This window comes from Diadema setosum, chromosome 2, assembly GCF_964275005.1.
Source record: "Diadema setosum chromosome 2, eeDiaSeto1, whole genome shotgun sequence".
Classification (NCBI taxonomy): domain Eukaryota; kingdom Metazoa; phylum Echinodermata; class Echinoidea; order Diadematoida; family Diadematidae; genus Diadema; species Diadema setosum.
Genome location: NC_092686.1, coordinates 304,038 through 322,755, shown reverse-complemented (window position 1 = coordinate 322,755; position 18,718 = coordinate 304,038). Strand labels below are relative to the sequence as shown.

At 38.2% G+C, this 18,718-nt stretch overlaps 1 protein-coding gene across 1 annotated transcript; it reads right to left on the bottom strand.

The window, feature by feature from the left end:
• Nucleotides 1-1,339: 1,339 nt before the first annotated feature.
• Nucleotides 1,340-15,718, bottom strand: LOC140238562 (translocon-associated protein subunit delta-like). Its single transcript, XM_072318465.1, has 6 exons — nucleotides 15,584-15,718; nucleotides 14,064-14,182; nucleotides 13,477-13,548; nucleotides 5,199-5,288; nucleotides 4,194-4,256; nucleotides 1,340-2,387 (listed from the first exon to the last, which is right to left on the bottom strand). The coding sequence occupies exons 1-6, from the start codon at nucleotides 15,648-15,650 to the stop codon at nucleotides 2,283-2,285; spliced, it is 516 nt and encodes a 171-aa protein (XP_072174566.1). The 5' UTR covers nucleotides 15,651-15,718; the 3' UTR covers nucleotides 1,340-2,282.
• Between the last annotated feature and the right edge of the window lie 3,000 nt (nucleotides 15,719-18,718).

Genomic DNA, 18,718 nt, shown 5'->3' with positions numbered 1-18,718 from the left:
AGATGAATATTATGTATACATTGGTACGTACTAGTACTCCATTTGCTCTTGAATATACTGCTCCTAATGTGAAACCTACCCCATTGCTCATTCCCATACCGGTACCGGTGTATTGTGTTGAAACTTGAAATCAGGATTTAGCATTGTTTGCCTTTTGTTGATTTCAGGTTATTTCCCATGTTTTTCTCTATCTCCCTCCTCTCTCTCCCCCTCTGTTCCTGCTCACTATTTTTATCTATCTTTCTGGGTTTCTTTTATCATTGTTTATTCTCTCCCTCTCCTCTCTTTTCCTTTCCCCTTCTCTATTTTCTCTCCCTTCATTGTTCTCCTTTCTCCCAATGCTGGACTTCCCTCTCACACATTAATGAGACACAAGATTACAAGTACCACTATCAGGTTCAAAGTTATTTCTTGTCCACGTTTTTGTCTGTTCATTTTATGAATGTGAGTACATGATTTTTTATGTTATTATTACATAAATGATTTGGAATCCTAGCTATTCCTGTCCCACTTTTTTTTTCAATGTTTTCGACAATTTTAGGTCTTTGCTTGCAAATACAGTGTACTGTATAGGTATGTGTATATCACAAGGAACAGATGGTTAAGTTCAAGCAGTGTTCCAGGAATGATATTTATAAATTTTTGAAGGATTTCTTTTCTTTCGGTAGATATGGTCAATGAACTTGAGAGTTCAAGTTGCGCGTACTTGAGGTTTGCATATGCACACTACAGCACGTGCTCTGTTCAGGAGAGGTGTCTTACAGCTAGAAGCTGATGATGTTAATAAAACAAAAGGCTTCTACAATATTGGGGAAATTTGGGAGTTTTCAACATGTGTGTATGGGTGGAAATGAGCTGCTTGGTGGAGGTCTGTACTTTACATTAAACTATTTTGACTTTTCAAGAGAGCCAACATCTTCAAGTGTGCACACCCATGCACACGTGGAAGAGGGCTCGGCATGTAGATTTCCTTTCTATGCACATCTTTTATGTTTCACCTCGTACAAATAATGCAGACCCTACTAAAAATGAATCCCTCATACCCATGTCCATAAAAAAACAAGGGAAAATACATTAAAAAATAATATACAGAGATATTAGTGTTTTGCATGAAATCTTGCTACTTTGATCCAAGCACTCACAAACACACACACACACACACACACACACACACACACACGCATCTGGTATCAAATATCAGTCTTTCATGATTTGTCTAAATGTTGAGACAACTGTAGCTACCATAATATTTTGCTGTGCATTTATGTTTGTCAATTCTGTTAGTCAACTGTTGATCATTAAATAGAGTGGTCACTAACAAATAAATGCACATGTCCAATTTAAGGAGCATTTTTTTTTTTATTCCACTCCCTTCCTCTTCATTTGTGCATCTATTTGACTCATTTCTTGCAACACATATTATTCAAGCACCCTGTCATTTCACATGTGGGTTAAATAGCCATATATTTTGGGACTCCATAGCAAATGAAATTTCATTGTTCTTTCTTCTCAAAGTTACACTCAGTACATAGGAATGACAGTAAATTTTTGAATAATTCATACTTAGTGTTTATTGTTATGATCATTGTGCCTGAAAAGAGAGGAAGCCATTCTAAATTCTTGAAGCCACTTTATATAAATCACTGGTTTTCAGGATGTTGCTCAACAACAAGTATGACAGAGATATCTTATACATGTACAATACAATCAAATGTGGAAAAAAAAATACTTAAGTCTGCCATCTGGATACCAGGTAACTCTCATATAATTGTCATTTGTATCAGATCAATTCAACTGAGAATTTTTCACTTTTCAACCAAGTTGGTAATGATTTGTATGTCTTTATGATGTTGAAATGTCTTTCAAACTTACAACGGTCAAGAGAAAGTTGTTTTTTTCCTGGTTGGCTTCAAATGTGTGTAGAGTGTATACACAAAAATGCCTTGAGTTCTTCGGAAGAAATAACATAATTCTTATTTTTGAACATGGATGAAAATCCAATATAACCTGTCAGCATTCACTACAAACAAATATTGGCTTTTCTTTATCTTGACCTCAAAATGACATAAATGTCACAATTGACACTTCATAATATCTAAACCCAGTTTCAGAGGTATGCTCATTAAACACAATCATTCAAACTCATGTCACCCTATACATGTACTTGCTAATCCTAGTATTGCTGAGACAATGCTTGAAATTACTGATAGCCTACGCAAACTATGTCGACTATCTGTTTTAGAAAGAGGGTTAGGGGAGGATCTACGTTTTCTCCATCACTGTTATGACTGTATATTCTTCTTGGCACTGTATGCTGTATACCAAACAAGTCCTGCTACTGCTGTGGCAATGAGTTCAGTGCTGACCCATGGTCCCTTGGACACACCCTGGAAACAGGAATTAGGAAACACAATTCAAAAGTCACATACAGTTATGCATATATAATATACAGTGCACTCCCATTATAACGAACATGGTTATAATGAAATTCTGGTTAAAACAAAATAAAAATTCAGGGCGAAACATTATGGGATCTATATGATATTTTTATTGATGATTTGTTCGGCTATAAAGAAATTTTGATATAACGAGAGAAAACTGCCGGTCCCGAGGACTTCGTTATAATGGGAATCCACTGTAGGGTTGGGGGTACCACGTATCGTCACCCTAAGGATCTGTAGCTTGTTTATTCAAAAAATATAATACAAATCCGCCTAATTCTTACCTCAAATATGACATAAATACTGCAGTTTTGAATGTCATGACCGTCTCGTTGATTATGAATCTCCGTTTTAAAATAGCGCAATTTTAGTGCGTGCGTTCCGTTTTCTTCGCGCAGCTAAAAAGGGAACCTTGCGATCGGCACCCCCTCCCCTCCATAGGTATACACGTGAATTTCACAGCATAGGTAATACACGTGAATTTCACAGGCCATAGGTAATACACGTGAATTTCACAGCCATGCGTCGTTACTGAGCGGATGTGTAATTTTTAGCATGGTTTGTTTGAGTTTGATTTTCGTTTCTTCGTTTTTATTGTTTTTATAGCTAATGACACTTTATCCCGTGCATACTTTTTCGTTCTATACGCAAACAGCCATGATACGCAGTGTGCCGATGGGAAGGTGCCCTGCCGATAGGTGGTGCCCCAACCATACACCTTAATTTAAAATGTTAAAATACATTTCTGACTATACTTCAAGGAAAAACAAATCCTTGAATTTCTTAACCATTCATATCATACAGTAGTAAAATGTACTCTTCAAAGCTTTTTCTTCATGGAATGATTCTAAAGCGACATTCAATTTTTTGAATAAATGTGCTGTGATCCCAGGTTCTTTTTCAGGGAGTTGATGCCACTTGAAAACTATAGTAAACACACACATGATACCTTTCATGTGCACTTCTTACTTTGATTTGCCTATTAAATGCCTATAAAATACATATTGCATGTCTAGGTATATCAATGATCATGGAAATGAGACAAACTGGAGCCTCTCCATGTTGAGGAAGAGGAAAATCATGTGGAATGTAATTGTCAATTTACAAACAGTAGGAAAGAATCCTTCCTTTCAACAACAACAAAAAATCATTCTCCTCTTCAACATTATGCTTGACACACAGAGTGCAAATAAGCTAGCACCATCTTGCAGATAGAGAAACAATCATCTGGCATACATTTCTTCTGTAGTTCTAATAGTTTATCTTTCGGTTACATTCTTAGCGAGCTTTACTCCCTTTGAGTTTTAAGTATGGGCCAGTACTTACAAACAGCTTTAAAAATCTTCTTTTTTCCATTAGGACTACACAGATTTCTCCACTTATTTTGCCACCACACCAGCAACAGAAAGTTAGATATCCTATTACTTTGATGAAGTTGCCTTAAAATTTGGACACATGTGTTTGAAATTAGTTTATTGATTATTTAGAGTCTGGTTCTACAGGCAAGATTCTTGAAGAAGACTCTGTGGTATTACATGCTAGGATGGTCATATCTACTCTCAGAGTAGAACCGAAGAGGATAATGACATTTGAAATGGCAGTTGCTGATGTTTGGGTCCTGTACCATTTACAAATGTATAATGCTAAGCAAACATGCATTTACCTCACTGGTCATTGTAAATTCACACTATGTATCGCACTGGATGATTTCCTACTTGAACATACAAATGCACAGCTAATACATGTACTTACAGGGTGCTCAGCTGGAATGGTGAGAAGTGGCTTCACTTTTGATTCTTCTCCTGCTCTTTGTGCCTGTGAATGACAAAAATATATATACATATATATATAAATATATATTTTTTTTTGGGGGGGGGTTGTTGTTGATAGATCCTACACACTCTACAAATCATTTCTCATCATTTCAAAATCACTGCCAGCAGTCTCAGAAAGCAACCACTGACTAGTAATCTAGCATGATTATCATTTTTAAACCACAATAGTCAAATCATATTTATAACTCATAGACATTTAACTGTCATAATTCAATTTTGGCTTTTAAAAAAAAAGGGGGATTCTAGACAAGTTGGTCTGAAAAAAAGTTAGTCTGAAAAAAAAGAGTAAATTTCACAAACACAACCGAAAAACTTTGCTTAAATTGGATAAAAGTTATGGAAGTTATGAAATTGCGAAGTTTTTCTAATCTTCACAAGCCATAGAGTTTATGTATAAAATCTTGTAATTTCCAATCTTATGTTTCGGAGCATCCTGCCCGTTTCAAATCTTAACACATCTGACTAATCATTACATTAAAATCATTCAGTCACAAAATACAAAGTTGTACCATTACGGTGTATGCTTTTCACTTTCTTTGCACAGGAATTCAATTTTTTGCCCTCCACACAATGAATGGAAAATTGTGAGGTGATGACATCATCAGTTCAGTCTCACATTCATATCAACTGTTCGGGAACTGTTCTGCAAAAGTTAGTGAATCTATAAATTCCAAAATTTGCTTACTTGTAATTTTTTTTTTTTTTCAAATCAAATTGTTATTGCTGTGCTTGTAAAATGTGTTTCTGTCTTTTCTGATTAACTTCAAACTGGTCCAAATTCCTCTGTAAAAGGAAGACTTCTTAGAATTTCAAATAAAATGAGAGAAAAGTGTATGTGGTAAAAGAAAATATGCACATGATGTATTTGGCTCTACACGACACCACACAGCACTTCTCAATACAAGGAAATTCAATGCCATACCTTCCTAAGTGCGCTGAATCCTTCTTCATCATAAATGCGGACATTGTAGGTTCCAGATGGAGCCTTTTTATGCTCCTCAGTCCAGCTCACCTACAATTTTCAAATGATCAGAGTAGGTATATGTCAGATCACTGAAATGGTAACAGAGCTTACACATTTATTTATTTATCTATTCAGTTGTATTTAAAAAGAGAACAGGGTAGTCACGTTCAGGGCCCAAAGGCCTGCTTTTCAAGTAAGCCCTGTTACAAATAGCACACATTGCAGTTAAAAATCACATAATACAACAGCAACAAAAGAGAAAGTAAATGAACATGTAGAAACAAACAAGATGTGATATCTACATAAGTAAAAAAAGATACAAAATTAACAGATAAGACCTGCAAGAAATAATCATAGGCAAGATCGAATAAATCACGTTACCAAATTGTACAAAACAATGAACAAGAAGTGATATGCTAATGAGTAGAAAATGATGACATAAATGGTATCCCGAGGTACCAAATAAAAACAAGGAAAAGTAGAAATTACGCGGTGCGTAATATATGTCCCCGCCGGAAGTAGCATTTTGTAACAAAATGTGCAATATAGGTAAAAAATCAAGGTCAAAGGTCAAAGAAATCAAAGGTCAAAATTCTGTGTAGCAGTTTTGAAGCCCTCACCTAGTGCCATCACATAAAGCAAATGGAATCGAAATTGGGTTAGAAATGGCGAAGGAGTAGCATTTTGTAGCCAATGTACAATATAGGTCAAAAATCAAGGTCAAAGGTCAAAGAAGACAAAGGTCAAAATTCTGTGTAGGAGTTTTGAAGCTCTCACCTAGTGCTATCACATAAAGCAAACGGAATCGAAATCGGGTTAGAAATGGCGAAGGAGTAGCATTTTGTAGCAAAATGCACAATATAGGTCAAAAATCAAGGTCAAAGAAGTCAAAGGTCAAAATTCTGTGTAGAAGTTTTGAAGCCCTCAACTAGTCCATCATATAAAGCAAACGGAATCGAAATCGGGTTAGAAATGGCGAAGGAGTAGCATTTTGTAGCAAAATGTACAATATAGGTCAAAAATCAAGGTCAAAGGTCAAAGAAGTCAAAGGTCAAAATTCTGTGTAGAAGTTTTAAAGCTCCCACGTAGTGCTATCATATAAAGCAAACAGAATCAAAATTGGCTCATAAATGACAGAGAAGTAGCAAATTGAACATTTTGATCACACACGGACGCACACACGGACGGACACACGGACAGACGGACGGACGCACGCACGCACGCACGCACGCACGCACGCACAGACACACACACGTACGGAGCCCGTTTCATAGTCCCCTGCTCGAACTCGTTCGGCGGGGACAATCATCCATTTTGTTGAATCATTACCTTTCTTTTTTTTTCAAAAGGTTGCACCCTGGGTTGCCAAAAAGTAGAAATTATCTTGGTGCTGGAGCTACTGTAGCACGCTCTAGCCATGCACTGCACTGCACTGCACTGCACTGAAGCACACACTATTGCTAGCACAGCGTACCATGCATGCATAGTATAACATGCAGTGGCATGGGAATGACTATGTCCATGCACACACAGTGCATGCATTTCTCTGCGGCTGTCCTCGAGCGGACGTGAGGTGGCACTATACAACGTGGTACCCCGGGGTAACGCATGTTGCATCAAATACACTTACACGCTTTGTTAACTCCGCCAAGGGAGGAGGTTATGTTTTCGTTACCGCTGGTTTGTTTGTTCGTTCGTTCGTTTGTCCGTGTGCAAAATAACTCAAAAAGTAGTTAACGGATTGGGATGAAATTTGCAGGAAAGGTTGAGAATGACACAAGTAACAAACAATTAACTTTTGGTAGTGAACCAAGAATTTTTGGGGAATTTATGAAGGATTTTTGACATTTTGGCAGGTAGGGTCAATGAACTTTGGAGTTCCGGCTGCACGTATTTGAGGTTTGCATGCGCGCACTAAAGTGCGTGCTCTAGTTTCTGCTAGTTTCTGCAGCTGAGGGTTTATGACGTAACAAAGGCTTCTATATTAGGAAATCATGAGACTTTCAGCACACTACTACAAACACTTTCAGCATGCTATAGCAGGGCTGCACACTGGCGCCGGTCCGACGGTCAAAGACCGGTAAAAGTCACTGTCGGACCGGTAACTTTTCAGGAAATCCACAAGTTACCGGTCCGACATGACCAGTAGGAAAAAAGCATTGGTGGGGTCAGTAGAAAGAAAAAGAGCAGCCCCGATCAGGAAGAAACAGAAGGCAAGATATCGCACTGTTCAACAAGTTTTACGCAAGTTTTCGTTTATGTCTACCGGTGCAATTTGTACAGTAAACATATTAGTTTTGAGCACTAGCAGTCGACCAGTTATTCGCGCTCGCTTGCGCATTTGGCGCTTTTCACGCACTGCCATGCAATGCAATACATGCAAAGCATGTATTGACCGATTCGGGTTCGTTGAGGGCAGCAGACATTTTACGGCACAGGGCGCAGCCATAGTGGGTGTATCAGCCGACCCCCCCCCCCCCCCCCCCTGCTCTCCCCCAGTCAGACCGCAACGTCCTGAAAAGCCTTCGCATTTATCGTACGCGTATGCATGGACCTCGCGGACATGAATACGTGATGAGCTGGGAGACCACATTTTTAGAGTGTCTGTAAATCTAAACGACATTATCAATCTTCATGATTTATATATCGATAAAAAGCTGAAGAGTTGTACTTTGATGAAATTCGACCACTTGAAAGGTTATGACATATAAAATATACTGAACAAGGAAATTATAAAACACAAAATTTGCATATTTTTCATTCTTCTTAAGGGGTACACTAGATCGACGAAATTAAGGTGGACCGAAATGGAAGAGGTATAAAATGAAAGAGGAAATATCATTCTATGAAAACATAATGACTTTATGTGGACTGATCCTATGAACGGGTCAGGTTGGCGAATAAATCATTGCGTTGTAGAGTTAATTTTTGACGAGATTTCAGTTTGCCGCGAATACGCGTTTCTGATTGGTTAATTCCCTCTGAGTGGAGAGTGGAACGCACCTCGCGGAATGACAGTAAACGTGTACTCTACACACGTACATAACAGTAATACACTGTGTGTAGATGACAGTGTAGGACCCTATATGGTGTGTGTGTGTGTGTGTGTGCGCGCGCGCACAATGTGTGTATACGCGCTCAGGTTCAGGCAACTGCAGCTGGGTGTAAGATCTCCACGTAAACAACAAGAACAACACTCCACTCTGATCGACAGCTCAACTTTGGCTTGAACTTTTTTTTTTCGGCACAACTAGATAAGAGTAGAGTGCATTAATAAATAGCATACAAATCAATAATAAAATATCTAGCACTGTGTTTGCACACATGAGTTCTTTGGGGCTCTCTTTTTGGTATTAGAATAATTATTACTTATTAATCCACTGTATACATCGCTGAGTAATTTATCTAATGATACCCTGGGAGCGCATGTATCTCAAATTGCCACACTATGATTTTTACTCGACGAGACTTTCAAATTTTATTGTTTTGTAAGCGAGGGACCAATTCAGTTCTTAGTGTGCTATTATAACAGGTATATCTAAAACGTTGACTATCATTCATGTGGTGATTCAACCTATGAACGGGTCGGGTTGGCAATAAATAGAAAGCCTTGTTCTAATTTGTCTCAGGGTCGTTTGGAAAATATCGATATAATGCAGAGATATGAATAATGATATCATAAGCTCATTTTGTATAATGTAAGCATTAAAAGGTGTGATTTATTTCAAATATTCACAAACCATGTCAATTAGTCACGGATAGTAGATCTTCATGTCGCCAATAAGTGAATCTCGTAGACCATGCACTTTGTCTCTGAATTATCTCGCAAAATCTCGGGTGCTGAGAAGGACATGCGCAAAAACCTGCGCGTACGATAAATTTTTGATTTGAGCTCATTAACAGCAGCGTTGCGGTCTGACTGCCCCCACCCCCGGGCAACATGTTTATCACGCACTTGTAACAAAGGTTCGCGCACTGAGCAAGCATTCGCGCACTCAGTACGAGACGCCTATTGGCTAAAGCAGTTTTTCATTCTGCGCGCGTGCTAATGTAGGGAGAGGGGTGCGGGAGTGCGGAGGGGGGGGGGGGGGTCGGCTGATGCACCCACTACATGGCTGCGCCCATGCCAAAAATACACATAGCGCGTCACAGAATCGGTCAATAGAACAGTGTAACTGCTTTTCGTTTGCTTGCGATCGGCGGTCATGCCAGACAAGAAGCATTGATAGAAGCGCACGCATTTCTGAGTCATTTTGCTCATGATTTTTTAACGCAAGATCAATCCGATCCCGGCTTCGCAGCAGCGTGGCAGTTATGTTAGAACTAATTTACTTGTGTTGATTTTTAGAAAAAGTAAAAAGACATTCGATATTCAACGATACAGTAAATGGATCTGATTGCGTTTATTTTCATTTTACACAGTCATTTCACAGATGAATATTTTCATTCGTTCAGAATGGTCTCATAATGAAGATAGGCGTAAAAAGGATCACGAAATCGGCCCTTCCGTGTACTTTTTAAGAACGCATGCACAAAATGTGAAGAGATAATACTAGGGAGAAAAAAAAATCATAAAATCATCGCAGTCCCGCTTACATTTGAGGTAGAAATCGTCCCAAAAAGGATCATGAATTCGACCGGCCGCGTTGTATCTTTCAAAAGCTTATGTACGAAATGCGAAGAGATTATAGAGGAGAGGAAAAAAAAAATAAAGGACACATTTGGTGAGTACATCATAAAAGATTACAGCCGAATAACAATTCATGAAATCAACGCAATCCCGTTGAAATTTGAGGAAATAACGGGCGCAATAAGGATCTTGAATTCAGTTCTGCATGCCGTGTTTGTTATCAAACACGCATGCACAAATGCGACAAGATTATCGGGAGAAAAATAAAAAACACATTTTTACCTTTGGTGCGTGCATTACAAAAGATTACATCTGAAGTAATTCATGAAGTCGCCACAATCCCGCTGATATTTGAGGTAGAAATAGGCGCAAAAAGGATCGTGAAATCGGCCGTGACGTACACCTTTTAAGAACGCACGTACGAAATGGGAAAAGATTAGCGGGAGAAAAATAAAGGACACATTAATTTCACCCCTTTTGGCGTTTGCATCATATAGATTACAGCCGAAGAGTAATTCATGAAAATTCGCAATCCCCTTGGAATTTCAGATAATAATAATAGGCGCAAAAAGAATCTCAAATTCGGCCCTGCATGCAGTGTATAATTTTGAAAACGCATGCACAGATGCGAAGAAATTATCGGGAGAAAAATAAAGAACGCATTTTAAACCCTTCTGGTGCATGTATCACAAAAGATTACAGACGAAATAATTAATAACATATCGCAATCCCGCTGATATTTGATGTAGAAATAGGCGCTAAAAGGATCGTGAATTCGGCCGTAACGTAGATAGGCATGTACGCAATGCGAAGTGATTATTGGGTGAAAAATACAGGGCACATTTTCAACCCCGTTTGGCCCGTGCATCATAAAGATTACAGCCGAATAATAATTCATAAAATCATCGCAATCCCGTTGAAGTTTGAGGAAACGATAGGCGCAAAAGAATCATGATTTTTGGCCGTGTCGTGTATCTTTTAAGAACGCATTTACGAAATGCGAAGAGTTTATCGGGGAAAAATAAAGGACACATTTTCAACCCCTTTTGGCGCGTGTATCATAAAAGATTACATCCGAAGTCATATATACATGAAATCATCGCAATCCCGTTAATATTTGAGGTAGAAATAGGCGCCAAAAGGATCGTGAATTCGGCCGTGTCGTATACCTTTAAAGAACGCATGTACGGAATGCGAAGAGATTATGGGGAGAAAAATAAAGAACGCATTTTCAACCAGTATAGCTGGTGCGTTCATCACAAAAGATTACATCCGAAGTAATTCATGAAATCGCCACAATTCGGCTGATATTATTTTGATGTAGAAATAGGCGCTAAAAGGATCTTGAATTCGGCCGTGTCGTATTCGCATGTACTGTACCAAATGCGAAGAGATTATTGGGAGAAAAATACAGAACACATTTTCAACCCCTTTTGGCCCGTGCATCATAAAGATTACAGCCGAATGATAATTCATGAAATCATCGCAATCCCGTTGAAGTTTGAGGAAACAATAGGCGCAAAAAGAATCATGACTTTTGGCCGTGTCGTATATCTTTTAAGAACGTATTTACGAAATGCGAAGAGTTTATCGGGGAAAAATAAAGGACACATTTTCAACCCCTTTTGGCGCGTGTATCATAAAAGATTACAGCCGAAGTAATTCACAAAATCATCGCAATCCCGCTGATATTTGAGGTAGAAATAGGCGCAAAAAGGATCGTGAGTTTGGCCGTGTCGTATACCTTTAAAGAACGCATGTACGGAATGCGAAGAGATTATGGGGAGAAAAATAAAGGACGCATTATCAACCATTCTAGCCGGTGCGTGCATCACAAAAAGTTACATCCGAAGTAATTCATGAAATCGCCACAATGCCGCTGATATTTGAGGTAGAAATAGGCGCAAAAAGTATCATGAATTCGGCCGTGTGAAACATCTTTTAAGAACGCACTTATGAAATTCGAAGAGTTTATCGGGAAAAAATAAAGGACACATTTTCAACCCCTTTTGGCGCGTGCATCATAAAAGATTACAGCCGAAGTAATTTCTGAAATCGTCACAATCCCGCTGATATTTAGGGTAAAAATAGGCGCAAAAAGTATCATAAATTCGGCCATGTGGTGCATCTTTTAAGAACGCACTTACGAAATTCGAAGTGTTTATCGGGAACAAATAAAGGACGCATTTTCAACCCCTTTTGGCGCGTGCATCAGAAAATATTACAGCCGAAGTAATTTATGAAATTGTCACAAACCCGCTAATATTTGAGGTGGAAATGGGCGCAAAAAAGGATTGCGAATTCGGCCCTGCATGTCGTGTACCTCTCAAGAACGCATGCACAAATGTGAATAGATTATCGGGAGAAAAATAAAGAACCCCTTGTAGCGCGTGCATCAGAAAATATCACACCTAAAATAATTCATTAAATCGTCGCAATCCAACTGACCACCAAGAGCAGGTTACGCAGCAAGTTCGTGTGCCGATGTTTAGAAAAAGTCACAAACGCATTTGACACAATCTGAATTTGTTCATTATCATTTTACACTGTAATTCACAAACAAACATTCTATTTTTTCCTATTTTTTTTTTTATTTCTTGTGCAATATATAATGCAAGATTTACAAAAAATATTAATCTGTAGAATGTACATGGGTGGGGGGGGGGGGGGACGTCCATAAAAAAAAAAACAAGAAAATGAGTTTGCAAGTCATTTAATGTTTTTTCAGGTTGTCGTTGTTGACCGGTAAATTTTCTGTTCGGACCGGTAAAAAATGGTAAAACGGGGCATTTACCGGTCCGACAGAGACAGGTTGGACCGACAGAAAAAATGGGTTAGTGTGCAGCCCTGGCTATAGTATAAGTACGTATGGGTGGAAATCACTGATATCTCTATGGAAGAACAAGATCAGTAATGGAAATGAGCTGCATGCTTGGCGGAGGTCTGCGCTCTCAGAGTGCTTCTCTAGTTGATATTGCAAATAGGTTTACACAGTGATGATGGATGTAAAGATAGCGCTCTTATCACTATATGGCATACAGAGTTCAATGTTTGACAGAAACATTACAGTATCCACCTTAAAAACAAAATTATTTTGGTTAAACACTTTTTAGAGGAAAAAATAATGGATGAATTCATATAAGACCATTGCTACATTAACAATCTAGCAAGCTTGTAGGCAATTCCGCGATTATATTCGTAATGTATTCATCTTTTTCCCTTTAATAACAAAACTTGGAAGAAAAATATCAAAGGAACCCACTGTCATTTTCATTTAAGTGAATTTGATTGTCTCTAGTCCCACATGTACATTTTAAATGATGGTTTGAGATCTCGCAAAATCGATAAAAAGAACAAATAACATCTACTAAATTCGAAAGACCTTTATGATTTCTGAAGATCCATGGCACTACATTGTAGTTGATACCTATATCAAAGATTAAAATGAAGACATTTCTTTTATTGCTGTCATGTTCTCCTAACTGCAGAATTGCCCTTGGGCATTTGAGTAAATACGGATACTCTGGTAAGGGGCTAAATGCATTGTGTTGTGGGAATCATTTTAAAGTCCTTAAATGTGACAAATGAGATATTATGATATTTTACCTGATATTTGTTGTCACCAGATTTAGATACAGGCAGCTGCATTCCTTCCACCTCTGCATACAGGAAAAGATTCTGCAAAACACATCACAGACAATAATAGATGGAGAATGGGAGGAGCATTATGATAAAATATAACAAATATTGTTCATTTGAATAACATCAAATGATCAGCTACACAATAACTATGTTTGAAATGTGAAGTTGCTTCATCAGTTTTTTTTTTTTTAAATGATGCAAAATCAAGTTGATTCACTTCTTTATCGCCAGGTTGTACTCTTACATGTATGTTGTACATAATGAAGGATTGTTTAGCATGCATACAGTTGCATTTGATATAAAAAGGTACGACACAATAAAAAAAAAGCTACAGCTTAAAATGTAGTAACTTTTACATTTCACTATGCAAATCTAAGGACTCAAAGGTCAATAACGGCTTAGGTCATGGTCAAAAAAAAGGAAAAGAAACGACAGACAGCCTGAGTTTATACACCTGACCATGGCCTGCTGAAGATTTGCATCATTTCTTATACATCAAGAAGATAAAAACTACACTATTTGTACTAACAAATACATGTACAAGTACTTACTGAAACACCATTTTTGCAGGTAAGCCCAAATTCCACCAGGAACACAGTTTCTGAAGACAGGGCTGCATCTGTTGTGGTGTACACTTGATTTGTTGAGCTTGCACCAATGCAACTTTCAGCTATGAATTAAACAAGAGGAAATGGTCACTTCCTTGGTTCGACAAATTTATCGTGTACAATGTACAAGTTGTAGCTATTAGACAAACATGATTGTTGTCAATCAAAATAAGATCTAGTTCTTTTAAATTGATGATAGATATTTACAGTCAATTACTAGCAGTTTGAATTTCTCTGATTTTACTCGTGGGCATACGCAATAACTGGTCACTATTGTAAGATGTCCAGTACAGACTACAACATGTTGACTAGACTTTGCACTGAGCATGTAATAGAAAAGGTTTCTACACACATCAATAGTTTAAGCCACAGACAATGCAACTTCAAACAATGTAGTTGAAATGGACACTTTGCACTTCCAATAATCTGATGTGGCTCAATTTACGATTTTAGGGTCTATTTCTAGTTAGTGTCTAACCAAATTGTTAGTGATAAATTTTATGTGATATTAAATTACGAACATAGGATTTACAGCTGTACAGACAGTATACCCTGTCATTGGGTGTCCGGACAGGTTGTGGGACCGGACGCGTACTGTAAAGTGCGTCTGGTTTAACAATTGACGCACCTACGTAAACAGTTGTTTGTCAGTGAGGAGCTGTGCGTAAATGCGTATTCAAAGTAAAATAAGCAAGTCAGTACACGAGAGTCTTTAGTGTCCGGACACTCAACCCCCCATCCTATGTCATAATTTTCAGGACTTTGTGAATATTTTAAACTGGTATTTGATAATTTTGGACACACAAAAAAAAAAAAAAAATCCTCAGAGTAGGCCTAACAGAACACTACAGTCTGGAATTCAGAGCCACCAAAAAAAAAAAAAAAAAGCCAGTGATACGATCCACTCGATCCACTCTCCTACTCCTACTCCAATCCAAAACAAAATTACGTTATGTCTTAAACCGTCACACTCACATCACATAGCCTCATACAGTGTAGACATATAGACTAAGCCTAGGTTCTATATAGAGTCTAACGTTAGGGCCTACACGGCTACAGTACGTGGCCTAACGTTACAGTAGGCCCCTCTCCTACTCCTCCTATTCCTATCCTAAACAAAATTACGTTAATGTCTTAAACCGTCACACTCACATCATAGGGCCTACTTGGTAGGCCCTACCTTCTTCTTTCTTCTTTTGTTGACTTCCTCCAGTCCTGGAGAACTGCGTATAGATTCGCAGAAATTTAGTAAAATTTAATTGTTTAATAGGCCTACATCGATTGTCACCGTACCGTACACTGAAATGAACGTATGGGACCGTTTGCTCTCTACTGTACTGACTGTATTCATGCATTTGGAACCAAATCTTTTGTTTAGCGTAATTTAGACACATAACTTTTGTGCAACGACCGGTGCACTGCAAAAAAAAAAATCACGAAAATTTTGGCAATCCATGACATACCAAGGCTGAAAAAAGGTGCAAAGGCGACGAAACATGCACAGACGATAAGCACACGCTGGAAAGCCATGACGAAAGGAAGCGACCAAAAAGAGCGACACGTAGATAATTGTCAGGGCACGTTCATACCGCCCCCCATTGTTGCATGGTGCCTGCGCCTGTGGGGCAGCTCGCGATATGAACAATGGCAATGCAAGCGATAATACCGTTGGAAAAAGGTGCGTTCTCACCGACCGCTCAAAGACGTGTTTGATACATGAACTACAGACGTGTAGGCCCATTTCTGTTTGGGTGCTGTTTTTTATGGTGATTTCACGCAGGGGGCCTGTATGTCTAACAAAAGAAAATTTATGAACTGACAATGCGACGCACCTAGCTCATTGCATTTACCCATTGTAAGAGTGTCTTGTAAGTGTTTTTGATCTTCTTTGGAAGCCACTTACGGTTCGGATTCTGCATCTAACAGTTGTTAGGGCCTACATGCACGTACAAAACGATGCCTATATTGATGCGCAGAAACCCGGAGGAGGGAGATTGATTGAGTTGGGGAGAATGACAACTTCAATATTGCAGCTGATGGACAAATTGCCCTACATCGACGTAAATATGCACTGAATTGATTAGTATTTTAATAGTAGCCATGATTTAAAAAAAAAAAAAAAAATCATGAGAGTACATACTCGAGACAGGTGTCATCTCCACTACCATGCACCGAGCTACCGCGGCCCGACAGCAAGTGTTGGTTTTAATCCTTATACTAAGTAGCATGCAGCGGATACTGCGTAATTATTCAAATTCACGAAATGAATATCTCGACAAAAGAATCTCATTAATTTGAAAAATGCAATATTGTCTACACTGCTCAAATCCTAATGGATAATGTAAGTAGGCCGATAAATCCTGCAATTGATACGGCCTATCAAGAGGGCTGAAACAAGAGGATGTGGATTGAGTGATGTGCATAAATTCATATCTGAACACAATCATGTGCTGTGAAGTTTTTAGGAATAGGGGGATTTTCATTGTTTCGGTCCCATCAATCACTGGAGGATCGAAGAATTTATGACGTGCATTATATTTTGCATGAGAAAAAAATGAATAATAATGTTGTAAAGAATGAAACACAACACAACTCAATTACAAAGGAGCAAAACGAAAGTACACTGAAATACTACAGCATATCACAACACATTGTTTTTATAAATCATAAAAGGCAGCTATACAGGCCTATACATTTGATTCAACAAAGAAGGAAGACTGTAAGCATAAGCATGGCTTGACTGGGTTGCGACCTCATGAAGTTAGCTTAGGTTTAAATGCCTCTCTCAAAAGGTAGATTTTACATAAGCATAATACTGTAAATTGAATATTTAGTGGGAATATAGATATATTTATATACGGCAATTTGGAATCTATGTATATCAATATTAATAGTCTACATTTAGCTGCTTGAATAATAAACCATTAGGGTATACGCTAATTAAAATAAGCACTATGTGAACATACAATCTGACTGTATATTCTTCTTTTTTTTTGGGGGGGGGGCAATAAAAACAACGAATTCATTTGCATCTAATAATTGCCCGAAACAATACATGCAATAATATTATTCATTTTTACGTAATGAAAAATAGTGCATTATATGAATGATTTTGACGCCAATGGGTATCGCATGTTAAGATGGCAATCTGAATCTGTCTGGATATGAAAGAGTTGGTTATATCCTTTTGATCATGCCAGGTAACGTATGATATTCAAAACTGATATTAGAAATTTGGTCGACATTGTAGTGCTATAAGATATGATAATATCACATATGCCATCTATGCGAATGCTGCATTCATGGATTGAGAATGTGAAGTATTTTATGATAATTTATTGCAAATGAAGCATGCACTAATTTTCAGCAATTTAGAATTTAAACCGGTTTTTAAGGGTGTCAAAATTTAAGTGAGAAAATGAAATATTTTTTTTCCGCGGAAAGTATACATTTCATGAAACGTATAGGCCTATAAATCATGGACCGAATTAAAGATATCATTTATATAAATTGAATAATAGCAGTCCGAAGATGGAACCTTATCGAGGGACACATTTTGTTTTCGGTCGTTGCAAATCTGTTGTTGTAAATTGAACATGTCGCCCATTTTTCAAATAATCTACGAACCATATAAATCAAAGCATTCACTAAATGTCTCGCACCATAAAGGACAGAGTTTATACACTTAACTATTGTGATCGCGAGCTATAAATGCCTTACTATTCAAGGTCCATTAACAAACTGAAAGCAAGAGATTATTAAGGCAGAGGGGTGGAGATGTGTTATGACACATCATCAAGGTTGTCTCTTTTAAAAATATGTCTGACAAAGGAACCAGTTTTCAAGTTCACTGTCACTGCATGGCAACCAGAGATATAGCCTAGTGGTACGCATACTGTCGCTGCCCTGCAGGAAAGCAGTAGATGACAGATTCGAATCCCGGTGGTTCCTTCTTCCGACATGTTTCAGTTGCGATCTTACACATATCGTATAGACAGATACAGTGAGACAGGTGCTAAAAATCTGTCATATATAATCACATCTTCTCCCCTCAGCTTTATAGTAATCTCTTGCTTTCACTAAATACGCCTTGCCGCCTTGGACTATTCAACATAACAATGTCAGAGTTTCAGAGCCTGGGTATTGGTATTGTTTCAAGTTCATCGTGTCACTGCCGGACAGGTGGGCAACCAAGGATCCTGGTTGTAGTGCGTACAACAGTGTATGTAGCTACCCGGAAAGCAGTATAAATAAGGTGACAGTCATATTCGAATCCTAGTGCTCCTTTCCCCGATGTTTGTTAAACATATTGAAAACTTTCGGTCATCTGCGAAGCCGCGCTTCCGCGCGAACGCTATAATAACACGTAAAACGGGTCAAAAATCGACGCATTTTTCCACAAAATCTGCCATAACTTTTAAACTATTTAAGAAGCAAACTTGGGGCGCCCGGATTCTGAAAGTGGACACTTTAGGGATTATTTATGTGTATATATCATTATTGTAACATTTGTAGCAGTGACGTAAATTTGATCAGAAAAGTACCTTATGAGTAGATTTGTCTATGGCGAACAGTCCAAATTTGACGATTTGAGCATA